The sequence below is a fragment of the Calypte anna genome, chromosome 5A, assembly GCF_003957555.1.
Source record: "Calypte anna isolate BGI_N300 chromosome 5A, bCalAnn1_v1.p, whole genome shotgun sequence".
Lineage (NCBI taxonomy): Eukaryota > Metazoa > Chordata > Aves > Apodiformes > Trochilidae > Calypte > Calypte anna.
In genome coordinates, this window is record NC_044251.1 from 10,465,265 (window position 1) to 10,489,534 (window position 24,270).

The 24,270-nt window shown below is 40.5% G+C and overlaps 1 protein-coding gene across 4 annotated transcripts in view; it reads right to left on the reverse strand.

The window, feature by feature from the left end:
* Positions 1-18,673: 18,673 nt before the first annotated feature.
* GPHN (gephyrin) overlaps positions 18,674-24,270 on the reverse strand; it is a 274,169-nt gene continuing 268,572 nt past the window's right edge. For all 4 annotated transcript variants that reach the window (XM_030452043.1, XM_030452042.1, XM_030452041.1 and 1 more), the window contains 4 exons: positions 23,763-23,827; positions 22,398-22,501; positions 21,535-21,631; positions 18,674-19,683 (listed from right to left, as the gene is read on the reverse strand). In XM_030452043.1, the coding sequence (XP_030307903.1) occupies positions 19,550-19,683; positions 21,535-21,631; positions 22,398-22,501; positions 23,763-23,827 (400 nt within the window). In that variant the 3' untranslated portion in view covers positions 18,674-19,549. The remainder of the gene's footprint in view (positions 19,684-21,534; positions 21,632-22,397; positions 22,502-23,762; positions 23,828-24,270) is intronic.

Here is a 24,270-nt window from a genome sequence, read left to right on the forward strand (position 1 = left end):
TGGAGGAAGGCCTTCTGAGTCTTCTATCTTCCATGCTTAGCTATACTTGCACAGAAATTACACTTCAAAATTTCAGTAAAATATTGCACAATGTCCCAATGACAGGTAGCAAGAGCATTAGATAATATCTACTTTTCTTAATGCTAAATGTTCCACAGTTTAGCAAGCATACTCTGACAAAAATGCTGCTATGTATTCTAATAGGCTAGAAATGTTTATAGTGTCTAAATAACAATAAAAACAGTAATAGCAAAGCTAATGGATTGCATCAGTACATTTCATGGTGATTTTCAAGAGAGTTCTGGTTCTTCTCATCCTACAAATGAAGAGGCTGAGAAGCAGTAAGGGAAAGTGATTCACTCACATTCATCTCACTGGCAGAAATAAAACCATTTTACTATCATTTAGTGCCCAGTACATGGTATTGCTTTTATCACTTGTTCCCCTGCAATGTTTTTAAAGTTGCTGGCATGAGAAACTTTCCTGACCCCATTCAGAAGTATAAGCCATAGCCAGGTATTATCATGATAAAATGAATTCAGGCATCCATTACTTTCCCTTCTGCTGAAAACTTTGTAAAAAAAAATAATTAAATAATAAAACAACTTTAAAATTGCCTCAGTCACTGAAAGATGTAGATTCCACTGCCAAGAATGAGAATTTATTTGCTATTGCTAGTTGAGAACTAATACAGAGAAATACAGAATTAGTATTTCCGCAACAGGTAATTGTACAGTAGTACAAGGTTATGAATGGAATTGAAGTCTGCAGGGGAATTTTTTCTTCCATGTGTTCATATTTGCATGTTTTCCTTGTTCCAAGTTCATCTGGTGTCAAGGATGACTTGGGGGTTTTTATTCCTTCTTACTAAATGCATGGGATACTGCATGAAGTAGCCGGCTTGGTTTACTGCCACTCTGATTCCCTGAAAAGAGACATGATGAGCATGAGAAAAACAGGGCAGGAAAGTAGAGAATGAAAGAGAAGAAGCACAAGGAATAACACGAGAGGAAAGGACAGGCAAGATAAATGTACACCAAGAACCACACAGGAAAAATGATTGACCAGAAGTAATTAATTTGCCTCTGTGGAGAGTCCACTAGAATTTGTGCTGTGTTCCACACTGGCCTTTTCCCAGTCTCTCCCATGCTGCTGTTCTCCTTCAATCACTCCTGCAAGCTGTCTCACCTACTCACCTCACAGCAGAAATCATCTTAAGTCCTTGCAGAACACCTGAGAGGTGTGACAAGTGTGTGCATGGCTGGTACCAGTTGACATGACATTGTCATACTGAGCTGCCTGGAAGTATGTGAAGATAATTTCCATTCTCTACTGAAAGCTGATCAGCACGTTGAGAGGACAACAGAGTCTGCAGGTCTAAGAAAGCCCAGGAAGAACAGAGGCTGCCTTTTGCCTTAATATGGGAAATTTGGGAATTGACAGTAGAATGCAGAGTGGGAGAAGCATGATCAGAAAATTAAAGAAAAGATGGGAGACACATGTGCACAGCAGGAGGAATATATCTTTGGAGGAAGGTATATTTTAAAAAGAGAAAGAGACACAAAATAGAGTTTAAAGAATGTGGAAAATGAAATAATAATCTAGAGTTAGAGAAAAGGATCAGGAAAGCTGAACAGAGGGGAAAACTGCAAAGCTGTGAGCTATTTGGAATAAGAACAGTTAGACACAGAGCAAGAAAGAAAGATGGAAACAGAAAGAAAACAGTAGGAAATACAACCAGCTATATTTTCTTCCCTATAGAAAAAGCTGCAAATATGTTACTACAAAATTAATATCTAAAAGTAGTAGTTTATATAGAATAGAAAGTAATAAAATAACTTAGCAGGAAATTAACTTAAACAAATAGGTAGGTCCCTGTGTCCCCTTCTCTCCATGCAACAAATGCTGGATTTGTCAAAACCATTTTTTTTTCTGATTGACATTATGGCTGTGTGTGTGCAACAGGAAAATATATGAAGCATTTCTGTTCTGCTTGCTTCACTATTTCACTATTATTACAGTTTTCCCAATAAAATAACGAGAAACACTATAATGTACCACTAAGGTCCAGTAAAATTTGTTAGGTATTTAACACCCTTTGTCACTGACTAATGTGCAGGAAAAGAATGTGAAATGAGAGTATAATTAATCTAGTACTTTGCACAAATTTGTTATTGCTGATTAAATACTATATCATTACTTTTCTTCATTTAATATGGAATGCTGAAATAAGTTCTTGAGTATGTACTAATTTATATCTCTTCAAAGCCCATTGCTCTCTGTCAGTGCCTCATTTCTAAATGAATGGCTGTTAGGAGAGGAAGGGACTGAAAAAGAATATAACAGTGAGATATTAAAAAAGTATTTATGTTCCAAAGTGTACATAGAGAGAGCTGACACAAGGCTTTCTGACAGACAGATGTGTATTAGTGGATGGAGAGATGTGTGCACACAGGAAAATTGAGAAAAGGAGCTAAATGAGAGTGCATCATAAAGCCAAGTACTTTTCCTTGCAGGTCATGTGGATCACTTTTAAGATCACCAAGTGAATTAGACCAAGGAATTGCATACAGCCCACTCCTCAGCTGCGAGGAGGAGCACACAGTAACGTTGTGTTCACAAGTAATGAGGCTGTTGGAATGAGAGCTCATTCAAACTTTTATGACTTAACAAAATGGAGAACTCCGTGAGGAAAGACTGTGAAAGCTTTTGTTCAAGAGATTGATTGACTTGCATGCAGACACTGATGCAGGGGCATCAGTGAGCAAAGTGCCTCCAGTTCTTTTCATTCTTTGGCAGGCTTGGATAACAGTGCTTTAATCACTGTCAAGAAATGGAGACATAGACAAGGGGAACAGTGAATGTTTATAAAGACAGTCTTCAGTGCCTACTTGTTCCAGCTGGATATTCTATAGAGATTTGTGCCAAAACTGACAATGTCAGAAAGGATGCTAATGCTAATCCCAACATGACATTGTGGAGAATGTTCCACAGTGTGTCCACGTTCTGCTTGAAACATGATCCAGACCTCATGTTTGACTGCACTACGTACACTCTATCTGGACATAAAACCCTGCTCAGACATGGGTTTTTGGGAAGCCTGACAGCGCACTGGAAGAGGGGTATGGGCCAACATTAGACCCTTGAAGCCTTCTAGGCATGCAGCTTTCTCACCCTTTCCACCATCCTGTATTTTATCTTGTTTTACAGTGAAGGTGCAATGGCTGCCATCAGCCAAACAAGCCAGACACGAAGGCCTTGCTAGATGAATCCTGTCACTGAACCCTGGAAAGTGAAGTGTGATCACAGCAGGGAAGGAGGACAGGATACCATCCAGTAACATGGCCAGACCAGTGCTGATCTATTGGCAATTTAGACAAAGGAATATTAGTTTTAAAGAACTCCCAGCTCATGAAGTTTCAGCTTCTCTCATCTATTGTTGAAGTAGGAATAGCAATAAGGAAGTGAATAAATATCAGAAAAACTGAATCATACCTGAAGTATGTAATTTTTTTCCACTTTTTTGTTTCATTGTATTCATCCTAAAAAATAAATAAATGAATAAGTAAATAAATAAATAAATGTTTAGGACAAAAACCATTATGCTATTGCCAACAAACTAAGGAAAAAAATCTGTCAGGCACATGAACACAAAGCAATATTTGAATATTATATTCCACTTGTATATGACACATCTGAGCATATTTCACATCTGATCACATCACTGAGGGCCTAGATGTAGCTTCAGAAGTTACTAGGTTGAAGTCATGGTTTTTGTTGTAATGCAGATGCTCATGTAAGTGACAGCTTTCATTTCCTCCTGCCATCTCATTTTTTCTTGACTAGTTTGCACAACTAAACAATCACACCACTAAAAAATCTTCTTTTCTGCACAGGCCAGGATGGATCTGGTAGTGAAGGGGATGCAGAAGAGACAGATTCCTGATGCCAGGACATGTTGCTGATTTGGGGCAGAAAGGAAACAGTGAGTTTGCCATATGCTGTATTATTTCCTCATACTGGGTGGCTAAATCAAAGCTGCTGTATGCAGATCCTTAAGCATTCAAGGACACCACTAACACATCCCTGCACATTAGTGAACTTTTGCTTTATTGCCCTTCTTTGTGAACCCAGGAGGTAGGAGGGTGGGCAGGGGGAATGAGCTGTCAATGCCCCTGAGAACCTGAGAAACAAAAGTCTGGATACTCAGAAACCCCACCCTAAATTTTTGGGTTTCCTAATTCATTAAAACATTAGGAAAATCACAGTAATCCTGGCAAGGTGTTGCAGTCATATGTTTTCTGAAGCTGAATATTGAACTCACTATATGTTTCAAAGTCAGCAGCAGAGACCAAGAACACCAGTCTTGCTTTCCAAACATACCTACCTAATTTTGCTCCTTTCTCTGCTTTGGCTCTCTGGTGTACCCAGAGGATGTATATTCTTTGGCTGCACGGTGTTTTCTTCCTTGGTTGGTTTCACGGGGCTGTGGAAGGCTTCCATTTCCTTTTCAGTCTCTTCTGTGGCATACACTGTAACTGGGAGGTAAACTTTGTTGGAGGAGGCTTGTTCAGTAACTTCTTTTTCCTCTTTTTCAGGGTTAGGCACATCTTGTGGTTCATCTCTCTTGAAGGAAAAAAAAAATAAGATTAACAGATACAGCAGCAAATGACCTAAAAAGTGCTCTTCACAGAGCTGATCAGCACAACGGGACAGTTGTGGTATTTTGCTATACAGGAAAAGTAACCCTATGTACTGAGTATTCTTCATGGAAGTGGTGTCAGAAAGATCATTCACAGGAAATGGAATATATCTATGTAGAAGAGAAACTACTGTTCCTCCTGCATTATCAGTTAGTTGGCCTAGAGCTTTGGCTAGAGGTGACTGTGCAGTCCATCAAGGGATAACAGGTCCCAAAGCTTAAGCTCTGAAAGCTGTGTGTGGCTTCACCTCCAGGTGATGCTGATTTGTGTTCAAGACTCATTTATCTCCTGGTTATTCTCCTCTATTTAGTTTTATCTGGAGGCTAAGATTTTTGATCTTTCTCCTGTCCAGATTTTGAGATTGGTCTCTACTAAAATCTTTGCAGCACTGAGCACTGGTCCTGTGATTGTGTTTTGGGTTTTTTTTTTCTCCCTATGGATGTGCTTGGCTGAGAGCTGGGTTGGCTTGAGTGGGAGCTAAAGACCCATCAATTGCCTGTGCTGACAAAATGTTTGCTTGGACCTTAGGGGAAATAGCTTTAGATAATGTTGAGCAGCATCATTAACCACCCAACTTCCTTCCTAAGCGTGAGTCTCAGTTAACAGGTCCCTTCTGTGCTTTAGTGAAATTTCAGTGTCTGATATTCTCTTTAGGACTTCCTGTAACATTTTTGGTGACTCTCACTTGTTTCTCTCTCAGCTACAGTGACCAGCTGCCTGCTGTCTGTCTGTCCATTGTAGACATTTTCTTTATATCTTTCTGTTTCTGTCTTTTGAATGGATCAAATTCCTTTGCCCTCTTTGCTTATTAGTTGTCAGTCCCTGCACAGGTCTCATCTGTGCCACGTCTTTCCTTCTATGGTTCTTTTGTGGAATTCAGTCAAAAAGAACCACTTAAGAACATACTCCCCAACAATGAGGGAAAACTAAATACTGAAAAATAAGTAGTATTCTACTTATTCATTCGCAAAAAATTATCAGGTCTATGATGTGTGTAGTATCTTCACTCCCTTTGCCCTGAAATTCTGTAGGGAGTTTACAACAAGCCAGCTATTTTGATACACAGAACTGTAGCTCTTTGAAAGCACACAAAAACTTCAACTTGAGAGATAGCAAAGAATATTGGCACAAATGATTCTTTCCAATTGGTTGGCTTGAACTTTTCATATCTACTTGCTATCTACTTGACTCACATTTTCTGGTATGTTGTTTGGACTGGGAGATTTCTTGTGACACGTGCCAATATCCTCACATTTTACATCAACTTCAGAATTGCTGTTTTTTTCTGTGGGTTTCAGGAGAGAGATGAGCTGCAGCCACAAGCGGAATAGGTGTTCTTGCTGGTCTGGTGGGGCACAGAGCTCCAGATAATAGGAACGGCCATTTACTAATTTTATCCTGAGGTGATGATTATCTGTGCTGTGGACTCCAAGTTCCACAAACTCCAAGGGGAGGAACCTATAAAAAAAAAAGGGGAAACTCATCATAATCACAAGTGGAGATTCCTCTCAAAGAAGATACTGTTTCTCTGAGACCTAGAGGTAGAATAAGACTAAAAGTGAGAAACTGAAATAGGAAGAAGCTGCCGTGTGGATGTGAACACTCTTCTTATGAGTGCCCCTGGGTAACTATAGAAAACATACTGGGCAGCACTGCACAAAATGGAGGCAAAGGAAACTGGCTTCTTTACAATGCCTTTATTCCATTGCCTTATTCCATGACAGTCTTGTACCCTCAATCTTTCTACCAGCTTCCTGCTTCTGATATATTCAGAAAAAGGTTTATTCAGTATTCCTGGACTTATCTCTAGGCATGTGGGTAGCAATGGCCTGAAATTATGACCAGAATAGGGTCTAAAGGTGTGTGCTTAGGGGATTCTTCTAACTTTACTGTGCTACTGCTGTGACAAAGAGTCAGTGAAAAAAGTGAGATCTTGTCATAAACTGACCCCTGAAAGAAGGAAAACGCTGTATGTAAATGGGAAATACATTCATATGTCTTATATACTCTTCAAAGAAATATCTAACCCTTCTCAGTTCTAACTGACCTGGTGAGTTCTAGATGTTCCACATGGGGTGGCTGCTCTGAGAATTTCCAGAAGTTTGTCAGACTTTCCTGTGAGGACACAGACATCTCACGTGCTACCAGCATCGCATTGGGCAGCGGTGAACTGGAATTAGCAGCACAGATGCCAATGGTCACGTAGCTGGCTCGGTTATGGACAGAAATTTGTTCCCCTCTTTGATTAACCTGAACACAAAAAGACCCCATCAGTACTGATATTTGACATATGGTCTTTCAGAGAATAAACTGTCAATACATTTCATGGTATTTTGGCCTGGGGGCCCTAGAGCTTATCTACTGGGTTGGTGAGGAGAGAGAAAAAATGTGGAATAATGAGGCAGGAATGTCTACGAATGAAGAGAAGATAGAAGTTTAATAAAGATAAAAGAGGATTGGAAATCACTCTGTAGTCCCCATATTTGGGTGTGTGACTGCTGTGGTCAGAAACCTCTTGAATATCAGTATCTTGAATTTCTCTTATTGTAAATATGCTGGAAGAGACATTGTTCTGATGATTCTTTGTTTTTGCCAGCATTACTGTAATATAAATGAGACCTGCTTCTGAACCAGGATCATGCTAGGTGCTCTACAAACACAGAATGGAAAAATATCCCAGATAATTGATGTGTAAGACATGAAATTACAGGAAGAGAAAAATGAGAAAACAGGAGGAGGGAAGAAAAAGTTTATAACCATGATTGACTCACATGTTATGTACCATTGTCAGGGTTTGGTTCCTTGTAGGCATCAGAGAAAAAGAGTGTCTTAAAAAGGAATTCAAGGGTGGACACTGCATTAAATTTTGAAGTCAAGTAGAATTTCTTCCCAAGAGTGAGAGGCAGTATGTAAAAAAGATCAAAGGCTTTTTTTTTTTTTCCTTTTTTTCTTTTTTTTCCTTTTCATTTTAATGTAAATGAGTCACTGATTGAGCTGTTTTCTCGAGTTGATTGGTTAGGACAACTGTTGCCTTGATAGTAAATGAGGTCTGATAAATAAAGTAGGGATAAATCATAAAGTACACTGAAAACAGAGACTTTTAGCTAATTAACATTCTGCGTGTGTATCAACAATGCAAGATTGAATTAATCAAGGCAAGACCAAAGGATGTTACAATTATCACAAACTGAGATAACAAACTCCTATGAAAAACATAGTTTAGATACATCACATAAATAGAATTCAGATGTTTTAGACACACAGTGAATGCAGAACTGCAGAAGTGTAGAAGTGTCACCAGAGTCTTGCAGAGTTCTTTGGCCCATACTTGTTAGGGTAAGGGACAGGTAGGGCAGAGATATTGCCTACAGGGATGCTAGAAGTTGTCTGTGGGATGACATTTTCTGGGGAAGGCTGGCTATTATCTAGGGTAGGTTGAACTGATGTTGGTGGCTAGAAACTTTCAAGAGATATCACAGAATCAGAAATAGGGTAGAACGGTCCTAGCTGTTGTTATAGGAAGGCACTGAGGCTCAGAAGAAAGGGTGAAAACATAATTTTTTGTCCTCTTTCTCTAATTTGCAGCATTGCTGTTGCTATGGTTCTGCTTGTAAAGTGTCAGCAGAATGAGTCTGTAGAAGAAAGGAAATTATATCCTTATATATACCACACATTATATCCATACATGTGTGGTAAGCAGAGAATAAGAAGAGTGAGAATGAGTGAGGAATACCTGTTGAGACGAGGGAGTTAAAAAAAGAGGAAGCATTGCAAGTAATTTTATCTTGAGCATGCTAAATAATTTCATTTGAGTGACTCCTTACCTCAACAAACTTGCTCTCGAAGATGGGAGCAAAGGTAAAAGGCGGATACTCTCCTTGGCTGAGAAGTCTCTGAAGGTCACCCATAATGGACTCCTGACTTGAACTGATGCTCTTAAAATCAGCGTTGTTATTCATTCTGCCTATCCACAAAACAAAACCATTTTTACAGGTTAAAGGGAACAGAGACAAGAAGGTTTATATATGTTAAAAAAAACCCTGATGATTATGAAAAGAAGCAGGCATAGTCCTTCCTGATATATAGGCTTTATTATACTACTAAGGAGCAGAACCCAAGATACACATATTTCAGAATATTTCAGCAATCTCAGGTGCAAAGGGGAACTGAGCAAGGCATCTCCAAGCTCTTGACTCCTCTTTTAATATCGATTTAAGTAAAAAAGGGCCTGTGAATTTACAAACACTGGTTTGAACATGCTATTCTATACTTCAGTATTTTCTTGTTTATAAGTAATCTTGTATATTTTTGCAGCTAAGGTAATATTTCTATTGATGTATTTTTCATGGGAGCACAGAGACATACTTTGCAAATTACAGTAGAAATCCTTGGGCTGATCTCACTGCTAAATGGTCACTTCTATCTTTGTACCTCTTGGTTCACATACACATTTGTCAGGAATCAAGAAAAGGGCAGATCTTAAGAAGAGGGCAGGACTTAGGAGACATTCTGAAATAACAAATGTACAGCAGCTGACCAGGCTAACTTTAACACAAAAGCTGGACAATAATAATGTTAACTGACTTATTGAGAGAAATGCAAAAGAATCAAGGCTGTTCATTAATAACATCTCAGAGATGTTTAGTAAGCAGATAAATTCTACTAACCTAAGTAGGTATTTTTAGTTTTATTATAATTTTAATAATAAACATTAATAATTTTTACTAAGCCTTATTAACCTGAGTCAAAAGATTTGGTTCATGATTGCTCAGTAAGTGCCAAGAAGACCAGAAATACCCTGCTGGGGTTCTTTGTTTAGTTTGTTGGGTTTTTTTAAATAGATGTAGTAAACTTCTACATCCCATTCATACCTTGTATCACTTAGGTCAATCCATTTCTTACACAGAGGAGTATGTCCAAGAAAAGAGAGGACACCAGTGTGATACTCCTTTGTTTGGAGCCTGCTGGAATTGTCCCAGCATTAGAAACCCATGATTGGCAACATCAGGCACAGTCTTGATGATGTGGTTCCCCTGCTTGAGTTTCTTTAAGGAGTAATGATATGAAGAGAAGTGGTGTGTAAATGCATGTCCATGAGCAGCAAGTTTGTTGTAACAGGCAGTGTGGTGTGTAAAAAGGCAGCCCAATCACTGCTGGCATCACAATACCTCACCTGGTCAGTGTCCTCATCAGTCCTCGCAGCAGTTCCATTTGTTGGTTATATCAGGGCCTAGCAGTAACAGGTAGCATGGATTCACCTGTAACACAAGCACATTAGAGCATGATAACATCAGAGATTTTTGCACAAGTGTTGTCTGTGCAATGCAAGCTGCCAGGGAACAGCAAGATTATGAGCCAAGAATGACCTCAGCAGAGGCATTGCCTTCAACAGCCAAGGCTTCCAATCCTGCAGAATTCCAAATGAATGGGCTGAGCCAGGATGGTGGTAAGAGGGCCTGATGACAGTCACAGACAAGAGAAGGTGCAAAACCAGATCTGGAGTCCATCCTGAGACTGAAGAGAAGAATCAGGCTGAAGAGAAGCTCCCAGCCTGATAGGCAGGGGCTGTAGGGTGGAGATCCCAGGTGTGGCTGGCCAGGGCAGTTCAGACCTATTGGTGCACTCAGGGCCCTGGTCTCAGTGTTAAGGAGCCAATATAAAATGGAGTTTCTATTCATGAGTCTTGCACTGGTTTGTAATTTTTAGCTTGTCTCTATACACTCTCTTACTAGAGGAACCTTTTAGGTCAGTGAGGTGATGTCATAATCAGTGTCCAATGTTAACTCCTGTTTTTCACCTTACCTGGTGACACCACTGCTTCCAACTTGGCCTGATCCTTGGACAGGGTTCAGGCTGGGAATGAGCACCAGACTGTCTGAAGCAGAATCAGTGTTGCAAAATGAGAATTAGGTTGTCAGCCAGTTTGAAAAACTGCTGTGCCATCTCCTCTCCTTTGGTAAACATCCTCCCTTGCTTAAATAGGGCCCACTACAGGACAATGTCTGGAGTGTCTGATGTACTGACACAGTGACTGTCAGCAGAAGTTCTTTCTGCTCTCTCCACTGTGCAAGACAAATCTGATCCAGTGTGGGAAACAATGGTGCTCTTCTCTCCCAGATGGATTTCAGCTGTGTAATAGACATGGTTGGAGAAGGGTTAAAGGTATTGCTCTAGCAAAACCAACAAGCCCTTTTTAAAAACTGACTTGCCTTTCCTTCTCTAGCCCATGGAAATGTAATTATGAACACCACCATGGGTGAGTGACTGAGCTGCAACAGACTGACTCCATGGTCAAGTGGTTCCAGCTCTGCCTCAGCCAGGGAAGTTGTGTCCTCTCTACCTACCCCAAATAGAGGCAAACACTCAGTTTGGACACTGCAGATAGTGTGGTCTGAAGATACTGAAGGAAGGAGTGTCTGAGCTAAGGTGGTATTAGAAAGCAGTGAAGCCACAAGGACTCTTGTAGTGGAGGATAGCAACATTTTCATGCTCAGGACAGGAGTACCCTTGTTTCATGTGGATGTTCTGGCAAAGATAGTGTTAGCTGCCTCAGGTGCCTCCACATCACTCATTGCTCTGCTGTGTGTTCACATGTATTTAATAGTTTACAGTTTCAGGGTAATGCATCAGCTATTGTAAGAGATGCTGCTATCAGTTTTTTGAGACACGTTTTGCATGGCTTTGGGGCAGTGTGGGTGACTCCAGTATCCTGACAGCAGCAAGGCTGCTGCAGCTCCTCGCCCCCAAGTCCACCCAAGACAGGTGTTCCCAGCTGGTACACCACAGACTTACATACACAACACACAGACAGCACTCACACAAACACAGCACCAACAGCCTTATCCTGTTCCTCTCTCTGGCTGATCAGGATGGAGGTCCATTAGTTGGAATTTTCAATGTGTATAGAGTGTGTATCCCTCCAGCAGCCAGGCTCAGACACTCTCCAGTAGCTGGCTTCTGGATCCCAGTCTCTGCAGTTGCTGGCACTTGCATGTATGGGGCCCTGATGCCCCAGCAACCTGTTGCCAATACAGAACCCGCCCCCCCAGACACACATGCACACACAGACACACACACAGATTGTAGTCTCTGCAGTTTTGGACACAAAGTCCACCCAGTACCTGGTGCTGGATGCTTGGTCTTTCCAGGTGCCTCCCCCTGGAGACACCTCCTGCACACACACAGTCTGCTCTCTTGTGACCTTCATCATCCATCCTGGGACTCCCCTGGTAGCTCCTCCCATGGCCTTGCCTCTTCCTCACTCAGGAAAAGAGTTAGAAATGACATTTAATGACAGGACAGACTGTGGTGATCAGGAAGGGCAAAGGGCATGGCCAAACAAACGTACCTGTTTATGTTGAACCAGCCCTTTTTATCCCTTTATCCCTCTGCTTTCCTACGCCTGTTCCTTCACAAATCTCCTACACCTGTCCCTGTTACCGCTTTTGATTCCTCTCCTAGAAATCCCATAAATCTTGTGCAATGCTCAAATGCTCTTCCCCTGCATCCCATAGTGTGCCCAGCACCCCCAGGCAGTAACAGCCAGTGGTCTGAGGGGTGATGATGGGAGCACACTGGTTTGGAAGGGATGGGCTTTGGATGGGGTGATGGCTCTGGGGATGGGCCCGGGAGTAGCTGAGGCAGGGTTTTATTTTGGTTCTCCCACCTGCCATTCCCTCTGTGATCCTTTGTGTGTGTGCTTTCTATCAGTCCCCTAAACAAAGGAGAGTTATTTTTGTTATGTTTTTGTTTAATCTAACCCTAGCTACCACTTCTGAGAAAAACTCCAGCTAACGGAGAAGGCAGCAGCATAACTCCTTGGCAATGCAGGCTGCCAAGAGCATATTAAATCCTGTCTTCTGCTCTGTTCTCTGGCTTTTCTTAGCACATTGGGCAAATGGATTGGATTTGGCCAGTAGGGAGTAGATGACAGAAAATCTGTCATGGATGTACAGTGCCAGCTGCCTACCTTTATTTAGATGGGTTCAAGTATCATTGCATCTGCATGTGTGCCTCTCCCCTGGCAGATGAGTAGCTCTCAGGCCATTTTTATTTTCATTATTCAATACCTTTAATGATGAGTATCTACCTGGGGCAGACACAAAGCCTCAGCAAGCTGTGCTTGCAGAAAGTCATAGCACACCCCAAACAACTCGCTGTGATCAGCAGAGGCTCCAGTTCACTCACCTACACTTCCCTGGGTGCTCATTCCACAGCACATGGGCCTACCAGGGATCTGCAGGGCCACATCCCAGCAGACTGCCCACCAGTCGTCACCATGAACGTGCCTGTTCCAGCAACCTCATCCAAATGCAAGAAAGCTATAGGAAAATATTAGGCCAATTTTTTTTTTCCCACTGCAGCTTCTCCACATAACCACAAGGGTGGTTTTGCCTTAGGTGGTATTTATGAGGTCAGCTGGTAGTTCTCCAAAGTCATGCAACAGCATCCGCAAAAAAGAACACAGATGAAGAACTTGTCAGCACCAGTGGGCAATCCAGCTAGAAATAAACTATGAGAAAAAAATCAAGCATAGTAAGGTAAAGTATCAAGATTATAGCATGGCTGTCAAGCCACCAAAGCAGACTTTTCACATACTATAGAACAGCTGAATTATTCAACGCAGTCTTCATTATCAAATTAAAATTAAATACTAAATATTAAAAATTAAATATTAAATATCAAATTAAATTAAAGGCAAGTAAATTAAAGGAAAATACTAATTTACCAGGATCAAGAACTGCAAACTCAAAGTTGAGTGGAGATTGTCCTGGCCAGGATAAAGGTGATTTTCTGTCTTGTACTTTTGCTTTCAGCTAAGTCTCTTGTAAGTAGTTGCACTTGCTGAAATTAACAGCAAGCTTTTCAGACAGTGTCTGCTTCTAGGACTTATAACTCTTGATGTTTATAGTTACTGCTAGAGACTGGTGTGCAGAGCCAAGGACACTGCTCAGCTCTGAGGAACATTTTGCCCTCCAGAAGGAGTAAAGAGGTCACACCTGAAGCCCTCCTTTGAGGAATGGACAAGATAGATGCCAGAATTGACCAAACAGAGTATTCCTTCCATACACATCATACTCAGTATAAATTTGAGGGATCAGGAGGGTCAAACCCCTTCCTGCTTCCCCTTCTTCCCCTGTCCGTTTACTTCAGTATCCTGGGAGGATTCCGTCCGTTCCTCTGCCTGTGCTCCTGATCCGTGCCAGCCCGTATCTGTGTGTTCCTGACTCCAGGTCTCTATTGCTGCTGACCACATAAGTCCAGCCTGGACTTTCCCAGGGCTGCCCTAAAGCCTTGGTGGTGACATGAGAGTTATTGGGGGAAAAAGGAGGGAGGAATGTGGTATCAATTTTCCTGTATATTTGTATATATTTAGTATTTTTTTTTCCTTTTTATCATTACTGTTTCATTAAAGTTGTGTAGTTTAGTTTCCAACCCATAAGTCTCTCTCCCTTATTCTCTCCTTCATTTATCAGGGAGGAGAGGGGCATTAATAGAGAGCATCTGTTAATCAGTTTAATTGCCCAGCCAGTGTTAAACCGATGAGTTACAACAGCTGAGGAAAGGCAATACAGATAAAAGTAAAATGATATGTACAAGAAAACAGTTTTCTTGAACTGTCATTGTAATCACTGCTTTTAGGTTGACTATTACCAATTAGGAATAAGACTTTAGGGCTCCCTGTATTTTAAGATCCATAGAAACATATTGATCAGAAGCACTGAAAAAAAATTTACTATTAGGAAGTAGAGAACAAAGGGAACTCATCACTTTGTGGTTATTTGAGATAGTGATGCCTTTTAATTTTGTGTGCAGTCTTCTTGTCTAAGACAGAATATAGTAAAACTGAAGAGAACAGGCTGATCCAATTTATGGACCCTTGGAGATGGAGCATGACCTAAAAGAACAGGCTACACAGATTAGGATTCTCTAATCCAGATTACAGCCACCTGTATAAGTATGCCTGGCAAAGTGAGTGTGCCCTCTCTTAGGCTGCTCTATTGGCCACTTTTTTGCAAGGGGAAGATTATTTTTTTTTAAATTAGCTGAAACCCCACAGGCCACACAGTACAGGAAGTTTCTGGCACTATATTGTCTCCTTCTCAGCAGTTTCTTGAGTAATCCCACAGACACTGCCTTCTCCTGCTAGTACCAGCCATTCCCAGTGTGGGAAGTTGTGTCTGCAAATATCCAGCTGGGTTGTCTCCTCCTGGCCCAGTGTCTGTCTGGTCTGTGTTGGTGCAGAATTGTGTCCTCTCTCCCTTAGTGCTCCAAAGAAGAATGTTTCAAAGTGGTGAAGCCACTGGTTTCTTTGCTACAACAGATGAACATTCCAGTTAGGAAATGCTCTTGTCAGACAGGTAATACTGTCTAAAAGCTTTACATCCTTGATGTGCTGACTCTTATTTGTCCTGCTGATCCTCCTGATTTCTGTTTGGTGATGGAATCTGTTCAGATCTTCTTGGGCCACAATAAGATCCACGAGAAGAATGTCAGGTACCATCACAAGCTGCTTTTCATTACTTTCCTGTTAGTCTGTTGGGATGTTTTTTGTGGGCGAGGGGGCGTATAACGTCAATACTACACTATCATTTCTTCTTTTTAATGGAAGAAAATGCATCTGGATATGCTCTCTGTCTGACAGTGCTACACACCTACAAAAGGAGTAAATACAGATTTCGAGGACCTATTCTGCTGTTGTTTCTAAGGTAGTTTCTGCACAGGTATATACTTACCTTCCATATTCTCTTTGCATTGAAGTTACTTCTATTTTTGAACCCCTGGTTATCAAGATCATGCCAGTGCACTTGCTTTTTCTGTTATGTTCAGAATATCTGTAAAATTATTGGTGTACAGTCAGGTTTTGGATTTGCTTGTGAATGAACTCTGCAAAAATTAAAGTTGGCAGCCTGTATTTTAATACCCAGACTGGGTCCACGCAAGTCCTTGCATACGGACAGAGCATGATGGATGTCACTGGAGAGTACTGGGATGGAGCAAGTGAACCCAGCCAGACCAGTCTGACAACTAAAGAGCTACTGAGCATCCGTGCTTTGCCCTTTTGAAGGCTTTATATTCCTGGAGCTTTGTCAGCTTGTGTGCAATAAGGCACAAACTCACAGAGCAAGTCTTAATCTAATGCTGAATATGAGTCACTAAGCCCTTTCAGAAAACATGCATCTATCAGCACATCATCAGGCTGTAACATCTGCAAAGCCCACAGGCTTTTCCTCTCCATGAATTAGCCAAGAAGTGCCAGCATTTCAATGCTGAGTTTAAATCCAGCATGGGGACTCACCTTTGTGGATGGAGGCTGGAATATACTTACTAGAAAACAAAAGTCAAACTTGGAAAAACACCACCAAAAAATCACATGAAATAAAACACAGTAGAAACAACAGTGTGGATTTTTTTCACTCTGAGTAAATAGAAAAGTTCAGCTGCTGACAGGATCATGCTGAAAGGGTGCAAATGCTCTGTTTTGTCTTTTGAGACTGGCTGGCTTTAGGAAGGTGAATGGGTTGCCAAACCATTCAGGAATGGCTGTTATTAGAGATCATGTTCTTTAAGGCAGATAATTGCAACACACTGAAGAGAACTGCCAGGAGAAACTACACCTTGCTCAACAGATTCCTGCTCCAAGGATTATCAGCTGCTGCAGTTTTTCCCACGACTGCAAATCCTTTTTCTTCATCAATACTTGTAACTTTGACCACCTTGCTATCCCCCTCTCCTTGAAATGTCTTCGTTTTCTCTGACTACATGCATAAGTGCCCTTCTCTGCCTAAACTTTAGTGCTAAAATCCCTCTTTTTTCATGGGAGTACCACCAGCTGACCTTAACTAGCTTCAGGAAGGAGACTACCATAGATATAAAGAATTTAAGCAAACAGATTTGTAATAACTACCTACAGATCAAAGACATTTCATGTTTAGCACATTTGAATATCAAGATAGAACTGAAGTTGCAATTTCTGTAATTAAAGTCATAAAACCAGTATTTGGCCAGTCTCCTATTTATCTGACTGAATGCAGTACATTTTTGAATATTATTTCACAGCCAGGTGAAAAATGGAGATTTTGGCAACAGCTAGGCAGGATACAAAAGTTTCCTTTTCTACAAGAGTGTATGATTTGTAGGTCACTGGAGGATTATCCCAGCTGGATCAATGGGACTCAGAAGGCCCACTGGGTATGATCACTCCCATAAATAGGCACTGAAGAAAATGCTGTAAAAAGAAGAAAACTACAGATGTTGGAATACCAGCTTATCTTCAGTCATTGCTTCTTGTTAAGTTACTATTTTGGTTATGTTAAAGCCTTATCTATTTAAGTAAAAATAGTTAAAATATTCCTTAAAATGTATCCATTTGCAAGTCTAAGTCCTTGAACCAAAGTAAGCACATACTTGGAGATCCGTTTGTCCTTGATTTCTTTCCAGAAGCTTCCAACCTTCCCTGAAACCATGAGTTAGGACTGTGAAAATAAAAAAAAGCTATTTGAGTTTATCTATGTCACATTTCCATCCATTTATATTACAACAAACAAGGAAAATTCTTCAAATTTTAGTCTTGGAAATTGAGACATAGTTGTAATAATGATTTATTATACTTCTCCCAGAGTTACCTCTCCAACATACTGCCAGCTTTCAAGTGTTAACAAAGGATGGGCTGTGAGAATTGCTGTCAGAAGCTCCAAATTTTTCTTGCATAAAACTTAGAATACTAAGCAGAAGAGATTACAAAAGGCAGTAGACAGGCTAAAGCAGATTATATCAGTAATCTGGAAAAAAAATTGATTAACTTCTAAAGCCTTTATTCATTTCAATGCTAGTTAACTGTTAGGATGCTGAGACACAGCATTTCACCAGCTCTTCCTGACACAGTGGCTTTAATGTAAACCAGACACAAGATATTTCTAGATAGGTTTCCTCACATTTCTCTTTTATCTTTGTCTAGCATCTCCAATTGCAATCTTCCCTGAGGAAATGTCTAATTTTCATTATAAGCACTGCCTGTAATGACTCCTATGTAATGATCCTTTGGATTATAAAAGGCAGTGGTCTACATAGTTTCTTGGAGATGAGTTAACTCCTCCTTCTCCTGTGGTTTACAATACTGGTACAGCAAACACAGGCATTAATTTGGTACAATCCTGCTGCTCCATAGGGATCACACATATAGACATGTAGCCCAAAGCAAAGAAATATGACAGCAAGGTGTGTAATTATCTTCCTGAAAGATCAGCCTCTGGAATGCCTTTGAACTCAGGGTCTGCTCACCTGCCTTCAACTTCTTCAACCGTGCAGGGAGTATTCAGGCTGATGCTCAGCAAACAGAGTTGAGTTTTAAAACCAGGCTCAGGGATGCCCTCTGTTGTTATCACAGGACTACAGCTCAGGCTCACTGTGGCAGTCAGGACTTCAGCCCAGTTTGCTGTGTCCTCCCTGACACAGTCTTCAAAAATACTACAGACAAATGTTCCGGCTTCATGAATGGAGTTGATGGGATAGCACTTAACCCATGAACTGCAAGAAGCAAGGTGTTGTAAGGCACTGGTATGGTCTTAATCTCAGATGAAAAATGAAATTACCAAAATACATGATCTGGCAAGATCTGAACAGTCCCACTATCAACAAGCGAATCTCATGAAAGAAATATGAATGCTCTATCACATTCCACAGAGTGCAGCATACAGGCTGTTTGACAACTGCTATGCAGAAAACAAAGAAGTATTCTCCAGCTCTGACAAGTTCAATTGTAAAACTCTCCAAACGCTACATCCATTTTGTCCCTTGGGAGATGAGTGAGAGAGAGCTCATTCTGTATTTTTAGGTCACTCATTATACTGTACTTGAGGGAAGGCCCTGGATTTCATATACTATTTTCTCTTCCTGTCCTGTTCCCCACCCCAAATACCCTCTTAAACCACTATTTTTTGGGTTCAAACAATGAGGCTAAACAGATGAAATTTTAAATAATGATTGAGGATTTTTTTTATTCATTTGAGTTTCAATATCATTACAGAAAATGTTATGGTACAGAGTTGTTTAACATTAGTTTTATTTCTTTACTCATTTAATTTCCACACGAATGCTGGTAACACTAATATCTGTACAAGATCAGTCTTTGATTTTTTTTAAGTTTTTAGTTCTGTACATTTTTAAATGTATTGGTTAAAAAGGCTGTCAGCACTTAAGGAAGCAATTTTTTTTCTTCGTTGAAATAAAAGGTATCCAGTTACTGCCCAAGAGTACTGAGCTGGGTGGCTGCTGGGACAAGAGAGATCCCTGAACGCGCGGCGAGGTGAGGAAACCTCGGGGCTTCATCGGGTTCCCAGCGCAGCCACTCTGCTTTTGGCACTGTGCACATCAACACGAGATACAAGATAAAGAACAAGCAGAAGCTCTCTGTGAAGCGGTTATGAAGCATACTAATAAGGGAAATCCAAGTGTTGTCTACGCTAGTATAAATAAGCAGACAGCCTTGTTTTAAGAGCATAAGTAGTTGTATCTTAAAGATGAGAAAAAACACAAGTTCTGCAGGCACCTACTGCTGTCCACTAAAAGCTACCGCTATTAGAACTAGCATTGAACACACAAAGCAATTGCAAGGAAAGGAAAAAGTTGCTTTGATATAATCAGAATAAACTTCTTTGTTAAGATTTGTTTTAAAGTTTTTTTTTTAAAAGGTATTTATTTAAATTCCATTTGAAATATAATTCAAGATGTTGACTATACTGATCAACTTTTATCCAATTCAGAAAAACTAGCTGTGCCATTGCATATTACAGGATACAGTCAATGATATGTGGACATGCATCAAAGCTTCGATCTTGCTGGTGACATCATAGCCTTCCAATGACCATGACATCCACCACCTCCCCCTTGTGAAGCTCCACATACTGCTCTGTCTTTGGAGGTAGCATCAACAGTCCATTGGCACTGCGCATACTCATCAGACGACTGCTCATCTGATTCCCTACAGGAGAGCGAGACAAGATTCCAGTTAGGTTTTCAGTTTCAAATGCTGCAACACACCATGTGGAATGGAAAGCTGTTCTTTTGGAGGTGTTCATGTTGCTAACTTATTTGTAGAGCTGGGATCTTGCTGTTTTAAGGTAGACTGAAACACGAGAACCCTGCAGAGATTCTGTCAGCCTCTCATCACTCTGGCTCTCAAAACTCTCCTTCCTGTTGCTGATTGATTTCCTATCCAGCCTCCTGCTTTATCTGTACCTCATATCTTGTCACAGTAAATCACTTTTCTTTTGGAATGTCTATTCTCATCAAAATAGCTTTATTTTTCAATTTGTATACCTAATTCTGACTGCACTAAGGTTAAAACTAGCACTGTCCAGAATGGTTTTAATATCCTGTTACGGGGTTTGATTAACTGTGTTCTTCTCTCTGCTTCACATTAGTAGTTTAGCACTAGTAGCTAAAGTTGAAGTCTTGGGCTGCAAGTGCTGACTGAGAGTAAACTTTCTGATAAAGTTAATGTTGCTAACACAAGAAGTAGCTGAATCTGGCAGATGTGAGCTGACTGAAGAAGGACCAAGTAAACCATTCCAAGAAAATGAGGTAACTTCAGAAGGACAGCCCAGCAATGAAGAAAACAAGTAAGAAATCAAGAGACCACCAAGCAGAAGTGACTGGACTTTGGGACAGGGTGCTGGTTGGTACACATGTGACTGGGGGGTGCCATTTGAGGTGGGGTTCACTCTCCAGAGGCACCCAGCTTGAGCTGTTACATGGGAACTAATAAAAGAGGAACTGGAAATTTTCACTTGGACTTTTATTTTTCAGCAGGATCCTAGGGTTGGATCCTGTTAGGGTGGCCAGCTGTATAAATTCATAACATGTACCACCTTGAAAGAATAGATTTCTCTGGGACACTGAGCTTCACAACATGTCCTGAAGATGAACAGTATCAGATTGGTAGTACTGACAAAAAATGGAAGTGCAATAAATGTCATGCTGTTAGCCTCTCGGTTTTTAAACTTCCAGACTGATGGAGAAATCATTCCATACAGTCTGCTCATGTAAGGAAAGAAGTGGTGCACAAAAAAAAAATAGTTAAACCAAATACAGTGTTATAGACTTAATAAATACCTTGATTATACCTGGAAATATGTCAGAAGCTATGGCATCTTGGGAGTCAATTGTAAGAACTTTCTCTCAGTAAACAATAAGATGCATTTGAGCTAATATTTTCCCTCTGGAGCCTTCCTTGGATATAGTGCTTTCTAAACAGTCTGGATGTGTCAAAGAGACAGTTATTTAAGGACTTGAATTTATTGAGAAACTGGCAGAGCTGGTCTTCTAGTGTATACACCTAAAAATATTCAAATACAGTATTTACCTCAACTGCAGCTGAGTATCCAGCAGTATCCCTAGGTGACAAGACTGTTTAATCTGTTCTTAATCTGCTTTAAGAGGACATATAAAGCCTCTGCTATCTCTTCCAGCTGAGCTGGAATCACACGTTTATTTCTGTTGTTCTTATCTATGCCCCAAGCTGCATTTGTTTAGTTCCTGCACAACAGCAAATGTGAGCAAAAGTGCCTGTGAGTGCAAGTAAGCACGGGTGGACGTTTATCAAAAGGAATGTGGGCAGATATGCAAGCACATAGGTGAACTGTGTGCCTGTGTATAAAGGCAGGTTATCATATCATGATTGAATTTTATATAAATGTTCATGTGTGCAAGTATATCAACAAATCAGTCTGCATAAAGTAGGTTGTATGAAAAACCATGTGCACAGGCATGGCTGAGGGAAGGCAAGGACCTGTGTGAGTGTGTCTGTCAGTCTGTGTGACTGGGCACTAACCTGTACTCTGTGCCCAAGGTAGTGGTTCTTGGTGATGCCAAGTCAGTATGCACCGGTGATATTCTGGGCGGGGGTCCAATTTTACATCACATGATAACTGCAGAAGAAGCACAGAAGGGATGAAAGCCTCATGCATTCAGATTGCACTGTCTAAGATAATGGAATCATCTGCTCGTTTGTTTTTCTTTAAGCACAGTCTTCTTAAAAACTTGCATTTTGAGGACACATGTTGTCTAGTTAATTGCAATATCAAAAACTCCAGGAGGCAGAGACTGCAGTATTTGAGGGAAATACAACTGTGGTATTATTATATTGAAGTGTATGATAAAGTCTACATGCATTAAGCAGAATATTCCAAAGACAGTATTTCTCTGGAAAAAAGCTTTATTGTTTCTGTTCTCTGGGTTACACTACACAAAGATAAGGAATTTATTCACGTTCAAGAAAAAGGGAATTGCTCTCTGTTTTAGAATATTTTATCTGTGAGATAAAGAAAAATCTGGATGCCTCAGGAAGGCATCCAACTGGAAGGCAAGTATCCAACTCTATGTATTTTCAAATTACTCTGCATTTTTAACCACAGGTTAAAAGGAATTTTTAAAATTTTAAACAGGAAAACATCCTGCCTGGCTAATGGCTGCCTCTGCATCTGTGTATCTCGCTCCATTAGCTGGCCTTCTCACTCTCGGAAATTATGGGACTGAATATTAACATTAACAGAGACTGAAAATGTACCTCTGTTTTGTTTGAACTCCCTTCAACTTGCCAAAATTAGTCTAGGGCTCTGATTCCCAAAAAAAGAGACTGTCAGAGCACAGAGCTGTGCTTCAACAGAATTTTTAAACAGAGAACAAGCTTCTTACCCTGGCTTTGATTATGGTGGGCCGAGGATCCAGGATACCCTGCATTTTCCTCAGTGCAGGAACAACAAAAAGATTGCAGGTGACAACAGCTGACACAGGGTTGCCTGTAGGACAAAGAACAGGTGGTGGTGACTCCCTCTAGACTTGCTCTGAAAGGGTGAAAGTGATCTCATGTTTTTATAGCAATTGAACTCTAAAGAACTCAAAAGAGCTTTTCGTGCTACGTACAACAAATGTTTCATTCAAAATTGGAATGGCATGTGGCAAATACACCTGCTGAAAGTGACACTCTAGCTAATGGTGTGCTGATGGTCTGCTTTCACCAGAACTACCCCATGCTCCCCAGGCCCCACCAGTTGCTTCTGTTCCTCTGTTGCCTTTTGTCTTGCACCTAGATTTGTATGGGGAGGGAGCAAGGTTTATTATGCAAAGGTAGCACTCTTGATTAATGATTAAGGTTTCCAAGGACTATGAAAAAATAACTTTCAACTCCCTAACAGAGTGGCAAAATGCTTTTGTCCAAATTCTGAGGGGAATTCTACTGATCTATATATATTCTGTTGACTCATAAGAGAGTTGCTTGACCAATGTCTGTCAAACACCACTTATCTTACACATCTAGACTTCCCTAAATAAATAATATGATCAGAGAGATGCTCCATTGATCTCTTCCCTGGAAGAAAAATGTACTGCAGCAACTAAAAGAAGAGAGAAAACGCACTAGAGATACATCTGCAAAACCACCAGCTTATCAAGAACAGGATTCTTTTTGTAGTCAAGAAATCCATGTAAAGCCAGAGCAACAAGAACAGAACAAATTCCTCCAGATTTGGGAGGACAGAGATCTGTAGCCAGATCCTGAGAGAAATGTTCATTTTGAATGTGATTTCCCAAGGTGACAGAGCATGCAGGAGATGAAGCTACACTGCCCCCCTCTTTTGGTTCCACAGTAAGATCATGATATAAAAAATATTTTGTGACATATTCTTTTGCACTCCTTGGTTTTATCCATATTTTCAATACTTCAGAGTCAATGCACTGACTTACATGCACAGAATTTTTACTGGGAAGGTGGAAGGAGCTGTAGGAAAACCTCACCCCTGCACAGTACCCCTTAAAAGAACATGAGGAAAATGGATGCAAGAAATAAGACCTGTACAGTGGCAAATTCTGAGGACAGAACCAAGAAGAAACTCCATAGTATATCCCTATATAGTCTGTCTCTTCTGGAAATTTCAGGGAAAACCTTACTGGTATCTTCCTTAGGGATACCAACCCCAGACACATGTGCTGCAAAATGTCACTATACTGTTTCATGTCTGTAAGCTATGCACAGCAACAAAAGTAATCAAAAATACATCTTACCTGGGAGGGCAAAGATTATTTTTCTTACGCCATCAATATCCAGAGTTGCAAAAGTTGTTGGCAGGCTATGGAAAAAGAAAGCTACTTAATAGCTGCACTAGAGTTTGACTGAATGTTATTATTATTGAAAAACACTGGAAAAGAAAACAAAACAGGATCTCTCTCAGCAGTTCATTTGCACCTGCTGCTTATTCCATACCAGGACTATAATAATCTCTTTGTGATGACTGAGAAATTAGTTCTTCTTGGTATTCAGCTAGGAAGTAGATGATTTTGCTTCTGGTTAGGAAACACCTAAGAGCAGATCAAATAGTAATCAAAAAATCTAAATCCTGTTTTAGTGCTAGAAGCCAGTGTAAAAAGAAGTAATACTAAAAATATGCAGTTGCAGAGCTGTATTTGTTTTTCATATAGGGCTCTCAGAATTCTTTGTAACATTAGTGGCTCTAATTTCCCTTACTCCACCAGCAAGCAGTAGTGACAATGGAGCAGTGGTTCAGAGAAGCAA